General features: G+C 39.3%; 1 protein-coding gene across 19 annotated transcripts in view; it reads right to left on the bottom strand.

Moving 5' to 3' along the window:
- ADGRL2 (adhesion G protein-coupled receptor L2) overlaps positions 1–12,400 on the bottom strand; it is a 388,507-nt gene that overhangs the window by 68,593 nt on the left and 307,514 nt on the right. For all 19 annotated transcript variants that reach the window (XM_071750509.1, XM_071750507.1, XM_071750508.1 and 16 more), the window contains one exon: positions 690–903. In XM_071750509.1, the coding sequence (XP_071606610.1) occupies positions 690–903 (214 nt within the window). The remainder of the gene's footprint in view (positions 1–689; positions 904–12,400) is intronic.

Raw genomic sequence — 12,400 nt, 5'->3', positions numbered from 1 at the left:
CCAATCCCAAAATTAGTCAGTCTTGCTGTTTAGGTCAGGAAGAATGAAAATGACTGATTTATGCCAACTTTTCCAAAACTGGCAGTACTAGGTGACTGCTGCCTGTATGCAGCCCACAGCACAGAAATTTCTTTGAATCTTAGTTCTCTTGCACCTTTTGTACTAAATACATTTCTACATCCTTTTCTGACTGATAATCTTTTCTGAATGACAATTGCTGTCACTAAGTCATAATGTAACATGATTATATACATACATGCTTCTGTACACACATGTTCAATGACAGCCATCCTGCATTTAATGATTTTACAGGTGGGATCTATGGCAATTATTTTCTGTATTCATAGGAAATGTGCAACTTTGCCAAAGAACGTAGAAGTTTCTAAAATACGCAGTGGCTATTTGGATATATTTGGTGTGCTGCCTGACGACCTAAAAGATACAGAGACGGGGAATCTCCAAGTAAGTGATTTGTTCCATTCCCTATCTTCCTGCTTTTCAAATTTTGTTCACAGAATTTTTAAAAAAACCTCTCGATTTGCAACTAGTGTCTTTTTAATTCCTCCTAGTATTACTAGATAAAAATACTACCTCAATAGCAAACCGGTAACTACTACTCAGCATTTCCAAAAGTATATACATCTTACTGAGTTACTTTTCTGCTTTAGTATGTATGTATGTATTTTTACCTTTGTGTCATAATTTTGTAGGCATCTGGAAGGAAGCATTCTGTGTTCTCCATCTGGAAAGGGTCAGCATCACAAATCTTGTCATCTGTCCGTCCATAGTTAGCGCTTTCTATCATAATAACATCGCTTCCTGGACACCGGAGGTCAATGGAGTAGCCTTCACAGGACAGCTCCCTCCTAACCAAACCAAATGGTAGAGCTGCTCGGCTGAAACCTGAAAAAAAAAAATTTTTTTTTTTTAAATTGCATTGAGCCTAAAGGATATATTGTATTTGACTGGTCTTCTTCTGTCACACAGGCACCAACTCTCATCACAGTGCCAAAGGAAGTGTAACTAAAAAGAGTTTGACCTGGTACCACATTAAGTGAAGCATCTTTCATGAAACTGTCACATCTCTATACCACTGCTGCTGTATCCTTAATCTGGTATAGGTGAAAATTCCACGTCACTTCTAGCCCTTTCCAGGGTAAAGAATGGCACCTGTCCATACAGTTATACTCCCTGTTCCTGTTCCCACCTCTTTTCTCTCTGATTCTGTCTCCCCTTGTTGGGCACAGCCACACAGGCTATGTCTGAAAGTGGGAAACAGCAGAGCAGGAAGGATTTGCAAATGCTGAAGTGGTGAAAAAAAAAACCAACAAAACAAACCAAAACAATCACCAAAGCTGTACTTTCAACTTCACTAGTCTTTCTTAATTTATATTTTCCCTTCTCCAGGAACACTTGGTTTCTTCTGCTTAGCTATTTTCTGTCCCCAGCACAGACATGTTTGTGCCACCAGATCTAATATACGTGGCTGATGCTTTACCTAGTTGAACCCAAGTGCCCCTTACTCTGCTGCTTACATAAATGAAACCACAGATAGACAAAATTTTGAGCCAAGACAGAAATCACCATTACCGTAAACTACAGATGTGTACTGTATAAAATCTCCTCATCCCTTCCAAAAATACGTATTTCACAGAATTCTAATTTTTAACATCTTCTGCGTGATAAAACTTCTAAAACCAGGTAACTTCTCTAATGAAGCAGTTTGAAATACTTTAGAAACAAAGCAATAGTTACTCATCTGGATGTTCAGTCTGTAAAAGACAATTCTTCAGGGAAAAAAATTGATTACATCAGAAAAAAGTATCTGCATACTACATTATCTTGTACACTAGTACACTAGTGTACTTGTACACTTGTTACTAGTGGATTATTATTTAAAGAGTTAGTTGTTTCTTACAAAATGTGTGCATTTTGGAAGACACGTTGGGTAGCATGGCGGTGTTAAATATCTATGTCTTTACAATAGTAAAATCCTTTCTAAATTTTAGCAGAATTAAATATATTTCTTATTTTTAAAAAAGTCATCCTAGTATAGCACAACAAGGCCATTAATGTTTCAGTGCAGGCTGCTGCAAACAAGTTGTGACAGCAAAGAGAAATAGCTAGTAAGTAGGGGAAGTTGAAGCTCTACAGTGTTTTGAAGGCAAAGAAAAGAAACCTCTCTTTAAAAGGAAAAGAGGCAAGGAAGCAAGGATCTAAAAAGATCAAAACCAACTTGATATAATCCCTTGATAGTAAATTTTTGCATGAACCAAAGGCTGTCACTTTTTCCAATGAATTAATGATCTGTGGATTAAACTCCTACTGTATCAAGATTATTATTTTTAGGACTGTAAATAGGAATTGCTGATAACAATCACTCCAGTGTCAAGAAGTGGCTCCTTGACATCCTGAGCCCATCTTTTCATCTCCCTTTCCTCTACCTGCACACCTCTGCCTTCCCCTTTGCAACAGCATCAGCTTCTGTCCAGTTTGAGCAGTAAACAAATGCAAGGGGCTGGAGTGACTCAAACCTCCCTCTAATGTAGAAGAACCCTCTCTCTCAAAGGGAGAACTCTTTGGTAGAGTGGGATTTCACCCTGGCACAATGAAAATGCAGAGGCCAGAGCACAGCAAGCAGATCTGCCTTTAAATTTTGTGGAACCATATCCTACATGAAACTGGTACCATTACTCTGTCAATATGCTTCAGTATCTGTTAATAAGGGAAGAAGAACATATTGCTGTGCAAACAACCACAATTCCATCTCAATTTTTCTCCTGGCTGTCAGTTTGGCTGCATGTACCATGTACAATAGTAAGGACTTTCACTAGAGGCTTGCTGAAATATCATGAGCTCAAAGCAGGAAAGAACAAAACACGAATCCATCACTTAACACCCTACAGGTTCCTCCCATGCAGCAAATTAATACAATGAAGACAGAAGCTGCTCACAGCTCACTGAGGGCGTGAAATGGGCACAGAGAGGGGTAGGCACAGAGCCCCCACCATGCATGCACACAGCAGCTCCTTTGATTAATTACCATCACGACAGCCGCCTTGGGACCGCATACAATGCCGCTCAGTGACTGCCATTCCTGCACCCTATATTGCCTCCTGTCAAATGTAATGCTGTCCCCATAAAGCATATCCCTCCCAGCTGTTGGCAGTGGTGCCTGTACCTCCTGCACCCAGCAGGCCTTCCCATGACAGGCAGCAGTCCCATGGCCTAGTCCGTGGAGCCCGGCCTCCCTCCCTGCTCCCCACAGGAGCCCTACAAGTGCTGTCACAGGGTTGCGTGGCCCTGCTTTTGGGTTTCCATCAGCAAGGAGGGGAACAACGGCCTCAGGTGCCCAAAGGGGCTTTTTGCAGAAGGACAGAGTGGGGTGGGGCAGGGGTGCATGGGATACAGCCATGGGGTGTCAGTGCCTGCCTGCCATGCAGCATCTGTACGGCAGCAGGACAGATGTAGGGACTGTTACAGGGCCAGGGCTGAGAAAACCACAACGAGGAACCTGTGACAGGCACTAAACTCTTACTGCTGATCCTGATGCACAGCCTGCACTTCTGCTAGGAGGGACCTTCAGTCCAAATACAAGACAGTTTTGTTACACAGATCAGCTCTCTGCAAATCTTATTTCATCATCTATGGCAACTGCCACAAGTACTACCAATGTGTTTTATCCTGAAATTTTTTGCCCTGCAGACATCTGTGAGAAATTCTGCATTAGGACAAACATTAAAAATATTAGAGAAATGTTAGATCACTGCACAGGCAGCAAAGGACGCACCTGAGATTGTAATGCAATGTGTTACATTGCAAGAGCAGCAAGCAATAAAGCAAAACAATGCAGCTTGTGTTAGGTGGGGAAACTGCTCTAAAGAAATCTCCATGTCACAGAAAAAAACCCTAAATAAAATAAATAAATGTAAAGTCCAGTAATAAAGCTGCTGTGATCTTTATTCTGACATTTTATTTGTTATCTTTTCCTATCAACAAAGAAAAAATAAGCATATCAACAAGCAAAATGTAATTCAATCCATCTTGCAACCCTGACAATCGAAGAAAGAACTAGTGGGAGGCCCTGTGAGCAAAAAATCAATATTGCAGCTTTGTGCCGTGCAAATGTGAATACCGCCAAATAGCAGTGCTTAGGGTAAAATGAACTGGTTTGCTCCATTTTCTCCTCTCTGAACAAATGATTTTGAAACGACAGCTTTTTTTGAAGCTATAAAATGTCAAGCAATAGCTCCCTGCGCTTTAGGCAAGCGATTGGAATAAATACCTCTTGGCAACAGGTGCAATGACTTAGGACTGAAATTCATTTACATTCAGGAGATAATTCTTGATAAACAGATGCACTGCCACAGGATGGAAGTTTGAACGACTGGCATCTGAATGCTACTGCCTTGTCCTGCATCATTCCAGACCTTTTTAGATGGAAGTATGTGGTCCTGTCAACAATTGCTGTTGCTACTGGTATCTCTCTATCTCCAAAGCAACTCCTCATGAATATTTTCAATGCTGCATTTTCTGTGTTCAACCTGCTGCTTGCCTGTACCTTGCACAAACCTATTTTATTTGGCTGTCTTCGGGCTGTTGAAATTACCATCCTTCAGTCTTCCTGCTAATTGCTTCAAGGCAAACCCTGCCACGGCTGACACTGCTCCTGCTGTCTGCTGCCTAGGAACGAAAAGTGCTTCCCGACTGTAAAGGCCTTTCTGGTGCCAGGGCTGGAACTTCCAGTACAACCTAAAAATTAACTGAAGTAAGTCTGTATTATCAAACACAGCATATGCTGTCTCTGATTCATTAGCGTTTGCAAATATTAATCTGTGGTGTGTGGTGTGTTTTTTTTTTTAAAAAAAAGGATCAACAATACCTAGTGAGAAAGAGTGTGGTTTCTGTCCTGCTGACTATTTTGATGATAGACAACTTTCCTATCAAATATACATTCCTGCACATTTTTATCTGCTCACAAATTAGCTGAGTGCGGGCTCTTCGTGGAAAGAACAAAATCACCACCACATTTGAATGTTCACCCCTAACAGAGGAAAAATAGTGGAATGTAAACAGGCTAACATCAGTACTCCTCAACATCAGAAGCAAGGAACCTTTGATTAAAACTTAAAGCACACAGAAAGTCAACATGGAAATATGAAATTATTTCAAAGAATGCAGATACTGGAAGAACTGAGAATCCAAAACAAATCTTTGCAGAAATAAATATATGTGTCTCTGTGAGCAAGGAGATACTGCCTCTTGTGTTTTTTGGCTCCAAGAGAAAAGTCTTTTGTAAAGAACCTATCTTTTCAAACAGAATGTTTACAGTTGTCTCTTTCACAATCTCTTTGCATTTACTAAATCATGCAACATGATGAGTCAAGTTCTACACAACAACGTGATGCATCTTGGGCAGCACTTCAATACTATATTCAACAAACGCAAAACCCAACAAAAACCGTGCTGAGAATCCCTTCCTTCTCCCAGTGAAGTGAGAATGTGGATGCACAGAGGGTGCACAGAGACAGCTGAACACACATTGACATCTGAAAATCATGCAAATATTCAACGTGGGCCCTGAAAGCTTTTATAATTCCACAGAAAAAGCCTCAGTATCCTGCAGTTTCTAGAGAATCCTACAAATTCTGTCAACAGACTCTTCTCCCCATCTCTCGGCACTATATGCATTTCACACAGACAAGCATGTTATTTTGTTACACAGCTTTTAAATTATCCAGTCCTAGCCAACAGATCACTATCAACTACTACAAAGATAGCGGCAATTTAAATGACAACTGGGCTTTCTAATTCTGTCTTTGAAGGAAAAAAAGTCATTCTGGCAAGCAAGTCTATTAAAAGATTACATTGGCACACTAAGAGGTTCTGACACTGCACAGAGGTCTGGAGTTCACAGCACTCAGCTCTTCTTTCAGGGAACCCCAGCAGCCAGCACACAGCCAGTCTGTGCTGCAGCCTGGCAAACAAAACCTCACTGTTCAGCTGGGGCAAAACGAGGCTGAAAGCGATCATTTCAAAAATATTCCCCTACAGCTGTATTCCTTGCCATTTTAAGTACGGACTTGTTACTTTCATTTAAGATGCTGGAAGTAGGGGACATCTAGAGAAAATGGATTATTTAGTGAAGGAAATCTACTTAGCTGCAGTACACATTTCTTGTATTTCTTAACTCATTCATACAGTGGGATTAACTCAAAACAAGGTACATGAAAGTATGTTAATTATTTGAACTTTAACAAAGAGGCTCAAAGTCCCTAAGAATGGACCTGACCATTTAAACATGCACATAAATTACACTGAAGCAAGGCACCTTTTTTATTGAATAAATTAGCTGCGAGGGGTGATTTTTAACACTGGTTTCTATACTTCAGTTTCTCAGACATACGGTTTCATATTTTAATTACTTGGCTAAAATTTGGAAGCCTGCCTCTTTCAAAGCAGAAACACGAATTGCTATCCAAAAAGGCTTTTAGAAATATTAAGTAAATAATAATGGCTTTATATTAAAAAATACATATTTTATTAGATTGCTGTTTTATCTCAATAAATTTTAAAATTTGAAAAATCTTTGTCAAATTTTAGTGTTTTTCAAGATGTGGTGTGAGCAGCAGAATTACAACAGTAGGTAATTTTCTGTAATTATATACTTAATATTCAGTGTACACAAACATAAAGCACAGTATGTCTGATTAATGAAATCCAGGACAGAAGCCTGAGTTACACCCTCTGACTCACACCAGGACGAGTCCTGCCTTCCAGGTTCAGTGAACCTTATTAAAATTTTCCTATCTTCATGCAATTCTCAAAAATATCCCTGTGAGGCTCTCTTCAGCAACAAAAGAGTCAGGGCTTACCTGCTTTCTGCACCTTGTTGAGTGATTCAGCAAAAGCTAAGGTGAGCAGCAGCATCTCAGCCTTTTTAAGTAATAGTGTCGATACTTCCTGAGTACAGCTGACAAGGTTCTGATTTAAATTCTCCTGAACAGCTCTCACCCGTCATTCAGAAAGATGAGAATATGTCTCCCCAAGATAGCAAAATTAAGGGGTTTTCTTTTACTGCATTTTTGTTGGGATTTGCATGGTATGTATGTATGTATTTATTTATTGTTTAAATATCAAGAGAGAAAATAGCACTGCATTGGCAGACCCTGCAGACCTAAGTCCTTCAATCACCCAGCACAAGAACAGCCTAGACAGCAGCCATGCATGAATCCCCACATTAGTCCAGCATGTCTCCACCCTATTTTGAAGGAATCACTGCTATGGGAAAAAGAGATAGTTTGGTCTTCATGCCCATTTAATCCTTCACCTCCCTGCTGTGGCTGCCACAAGAGTGCTAATTAATGCTAAACTGTGAAAATGGGCTTCTGCACTTTGAATCCAGCCACACTGAAACTGGATAGAAACCACTAATTCCTTTAATGAAAGTCACCAAACCAGAGCCTAGTTCCTGGCAGCGTTTTAGCAATGCCTACATATGGCAGATGGAAACCATGTGATCTAAACACGAAAGTCTAAATATCTAGTGTAAAAATATGCATGTTGTTCAGTTCTCACTTAGAACCAAATTCTACTTTCATATGCATGCACCTTTCCCATCCCTTTCAGAGGGAGCTGTATGCATGAGACCAAAACTTTGCCCTCTTGATCTAAAATTATCCCAGTTTGAAACACTATTCATCTGTCAATGATATTTCTTTTCTTTTGCCAGCCAGATGTCTGTTCTCAGGCTGCAAGAATCTCCCTCCTTTTTTCCTTCACATCACACACACTTGATCCTTTGCCAGCTCACAGAAAGCACTCTACCCTTTTTCCTTCTTGCTGTTTAATACATTGCATCTTCAAAATTTTCTCAAGGCAAGTAAGTCCTGCAGTCTCTGTAAATCCCTCTCCTGGAGGTTATTTCCAGTTTACCAACTGCGAACTCCCTGAGCACACCACCTGTCAGGAAGGAGAAGCTTCTGAATCAGAAACAACCTCCAAAACAGGGAGGTAAGACACACAAAGGCTGATGTGTCAGAAATGTTATGTCAACAGGATTTCCCGTTGAATTATTTCCTCTGCGCAGGATGCTGGCAGCAGAATAAATATTCTTTTATTTTCTATAAAAATGTATTTTGACAACAACTAACATTCCCAGTTATCTCAATCATTTTTTTATTGGAAACCAGGTACTGAGGAGGGGCAGGGGAAGAGGAAGAGAGGAGGGTATGATTTCTCCCAGCACTTTTCAGAATGAACAGCTGACAAAAGAAATATGCTTTTGTTCTCATCTTTAAGAAGCCCAAAGCCTTGTCACCTCAGAGGCCAATAGAAATCATGCAGAGATGTATCATTCCTTGGGAATATGTGCCTTGGTGAAAGTTCTATCACTCCAGCGGGTGACATATTGGTTGCCAATAATAACCCTTGGTGTGCTGTGTACACTGCCTTCTTAAATGGGCTATACCCTAACTTGTTTAACACAGCAAAACATTTAGTATCACTAAAATGTGGAAACTGGACCCTCATAACTCTGGCTCATTTTAAAGAAAACATTACAAGTGCCAGAGTTTAAAATAGCTAATATGGGTGCCACTGTGAAGAAATTATCACAAATTTATTTTAACATAATGTATGATTGCTACCACCATAATATTTGAGATCATAGCTGCAAAATTACAAAGGGGGAACTTTCTTGTTTACAAAGAGAAATATATATATATATATATATATATATATATATATATACATAAAAATGGAACCAAGCAGCAATGTAAGAGTTTACTCTCTTGCTTCAATAAGATGATGGGGTGGAGTCAATTGTCACTGTATAATTACAGTCAAAAAATTATGTGGTTAATTCTAATAACAGCAAGCCATTTGAAGAGTGCTTGTAAGTATGCAAATAGCAGAGCAATCCCCCTTCTTATTTAATATAGCTTCCAAAATATTTCTGAGGACTCAGGAGCAGAAACAAGAAACAGTAAGGCTCAAGATCCTGCAGATGAACCTGCTACACCAAAATACACATTCATAGTTTTTGAAAACAAGGAGAAGAACAATGTGAGGAATGTACTTTAAGGAAAATGTGCCATCACTTCAAATATTCCCACAAAAAGATATGAGATGCAATCTTGGAAAATGCTTCTCAGAGTGAAAGGCTTTCTTCCTGTCCTTACCTTCTATGAAATATTTGCAGATTTCTAAAAGATTATTATAGAGAGGGATATACCATATATGATTTTTAAAACAAACAAGGTTTGGGCACATTTCAGGACTCATGGAATAGCCCTACATAGATACTTGAGAGCATTCCTGAATAACAAATTGCATGAAGAAAGGAAAACGATCTAATTGCTTATAAATGATTTTAAAAGTTCCAAGGAATGTATGTGGTTCTACCACGTTCCCTTGCCAGCGTTAAGAATGACAACAGAGGTACCACTCCCAGAGTAAATAAAGGAAAGGTGCACCTCTGCTCCCCTGTCACAAACTGCTGTCAAACACCTATTTAGGATCTGCGTATGGCATCACACAGATGCCTTGTGAGAAACATGAAAGGTAACAGAGATGAGATGAAATGACAGGATGGTTAAATTCCACCTGGACGTGAATTCAGGGCATCTGAATTTGGATTCTTGTTTTTAACCTTGGAAATTGTGCCCCCTGCCATTGTCCAAATGTAGATGAAAGAATGCTGTCAGCTTTAGAGAATAAGCTGATGAGTGCTCAAATGAAATAAATGAAAAATCAGGAACCCTGAAATCTCTGAGTACTAAGGTAGAAAGCACACAATTTTCCATAATTATTTGACAGAAGTTCAATAATGAATGCTATTTACATTAGAAAGTAACAAAAGGGATGAATACACATTGTAACACAACACAGAAAGGAAACCTTTGTATTTGCTAATTACTTCTATTTAGAAGCACAAGTGTAATAGCTGAAAGACCTCTTAATACAATCAATAATAATGAAAGATCAGGAAACCTCTGCATCAAACTAGGGAAAAGTCATCATTATGTGCTTGAGTATGAACTCAATATCCAGCAAGACAGTAGTACTGCACCACTACAGATGTAAAAGGAAAAGTTACGTCCCTACTAATTAACACATTTCACACCAAGTCAGTTTTCTTTTTTAAAAAAGTCTTCCCTGTGTATCTAAAACAAGAATTTCAGGTGAGGCAACTGTGAACTGAAAGATTTGATTGCTCCACTTTTTTCCACACTGCCTAAAATTACACTTTGCTACCAAAAGCTCTGTGTTCTCCCGATACATTATTTAGGTGTGCAAGCAGGTGGAGGGCTCCTGATCTAACCACTGGGTCGGGAGAGAGCACCTGGCTGCCCAGGAGTTGGGGTCCCTCAGGGCTGCAACCTCCTTGCTCTCCCTGTGCAGCAAATCCAGCCTTGCCCACCCAAGTGCCAGCCTCTCCTCACACCCATGGGGTCCCTACACTCAACAATCCATTCTCACTGTTGTTTCTTCCACAGCAGTGAGTTTTATTAATCAAGATAATTTCCAGAGTGAGCTCAGAGTGTGATCAAAGTAACAGTTATGGCAGCATAATTGAGGAGGGAGTTGTTAATCTTCTGGGGATACCAAGGAGGGAAGGGAGAAGGTTAGGGGTGTCCAAAGGAGGTAGGAATGAGCAGATGTTAGGGTAACTATTTAAATTAGGCATCCTAACACAATCATTTATAATAGAGGTTTTGGACTCCCTCGAAGGCACTAAAGCTGCATATCCTTCCTATCCTGCTTAGTAAGGAAGCTGCATTTTTTTGGTACAAATAGTGCTTTTAGTAAGTCTGTGCTACCACAAAGTACAGTACCACAAAGTGGTACTTCATGAAACTATTCTCTGCATTTTACTCAATCCCACAGTAATGTTGCAATGCCTCTTCTATCTTCGCCACTGCTGTATTTGAAGTCCACATCCTTGACTGGTTTCAGCAATGCATAGCCCATGTTACTTTTAAATACACAAAGAAAATATTTGAGTTCCAAACCAAAAAAGAATCCTATTTTTCACAGCAATGGTTTACACATGCACAAACTTCTAGAAGACTACAATGGTACTTAATGAATCAAATGCAAAATACAGAAATATTATCTCAACACTGAACGATGTGCTGAGATCCAACACTATACAACTCTTCATAGCAGCAATTTTGTAATATTGTATCTACTTGAAAATAATAGGGAATTCTAGGTAAGCAGAATCTTAATTACCCCAATTAAGTTCTCATCCTCCATCACTAATGTCATTGGGAGCTTTGTCATTAACCTCAATGAGAGTAAGATAGATTCCTTAGAATTTAACCTGGACACTCAATATTCTTGTTCTAATGAAAAATGCATTAATGAGCTTCATTATACTGCTTCATTTTAAAGAAGCATCTTCAGCAGTCAGTTTCCCCCAACAGCCTAATGGGGCAGTGCATTAGTGAGGACATGGCACAGGAGTATTTAGGTCACTGTAAGTCTTTTTATTGCCTCAATAAGTTTCACGTTCAGCTGACCAAGGGAAGAGCAACAGCTACCAGCTCACTTCAGGAACTCCCTTCAGTAAAGATGACAAAACATATACCAACTTTTGAAATTAAAACTGAGGTGGTTACTGAAAGCTGAAAGACTGTATGTAGTGAAATAAACGTAATTAAAACTAAAATTGCTCCCTGTAATTTAGTAATGACACAGTTTTTCTATATAGTCTGCACGGAGGATGCTCAGCTCATTTCAATCACTACCTTTTTTCCAGTCATCTGCTTTGACACATTATGGGAAAGCTAGTGATCTTCTGTGACTTTCCTTTTACTTTATTAAATGCAGTGGACACCTCTGTATAAAAAATATACAACCCAGGAAAGTACTTTTAGAAAAAATGTTCTTTGAAGGACCCAATTTCAGTCTTGATACATAACGACACAGATTTGCCAATGACTTTTGAATAGAAATCTCTATCATATACATTACTGTGTTCAAAATTCTATTCTGAATTACTAAATTTAGATCAGGCCCTGTAGATTACGTCTCAATCAATGCTTTATAGATGTGGAAAATATGTATTTGAAATACATGTGCAGTTTGGCAAACTAACTGTACTTCCCATCTTTAGTCACATTTTAGGAGAGGATTTCTGTTTCAAACAGTTTTCTAACTGGTAGCAGCAAAAAACTAACCCAAGAATCAAAACACACTCTTTGTTTACACAACAGTGGTTGATGTATTGCTAATAAAGCCTTCGAGGAGAAAATAATGTGAATTGCTGAAAGAAGGGAACTGGCACTTGCAGATACTCTTTGATTTTTCCCATAGCTCTGAGGACAATTTAGAAGCACCACTTGTTGCAGTCCCTTGTCTTTAAAAAACTTTGGGGGAGGCTGAGGAGGGT

The sequence above is a fragment of the Heliangelus exortis genome, chromosome 8 (assembly GCF_036169615.1).
Source record: "Heliangelus exortis chromosome 8, bHelExo1.hap1, whole genome shotgun sequence".
NCBI classification, from domain to species: domain Eukaryota; kingdom Metazoa; phylum Chordata; class Aves; order Apodiformes; family Trochilidae; genus Heliangelus; species Heliangelus exortis.
This window is presented reverse-complemented; position numbering and strand designations above follow the sequence as displayed.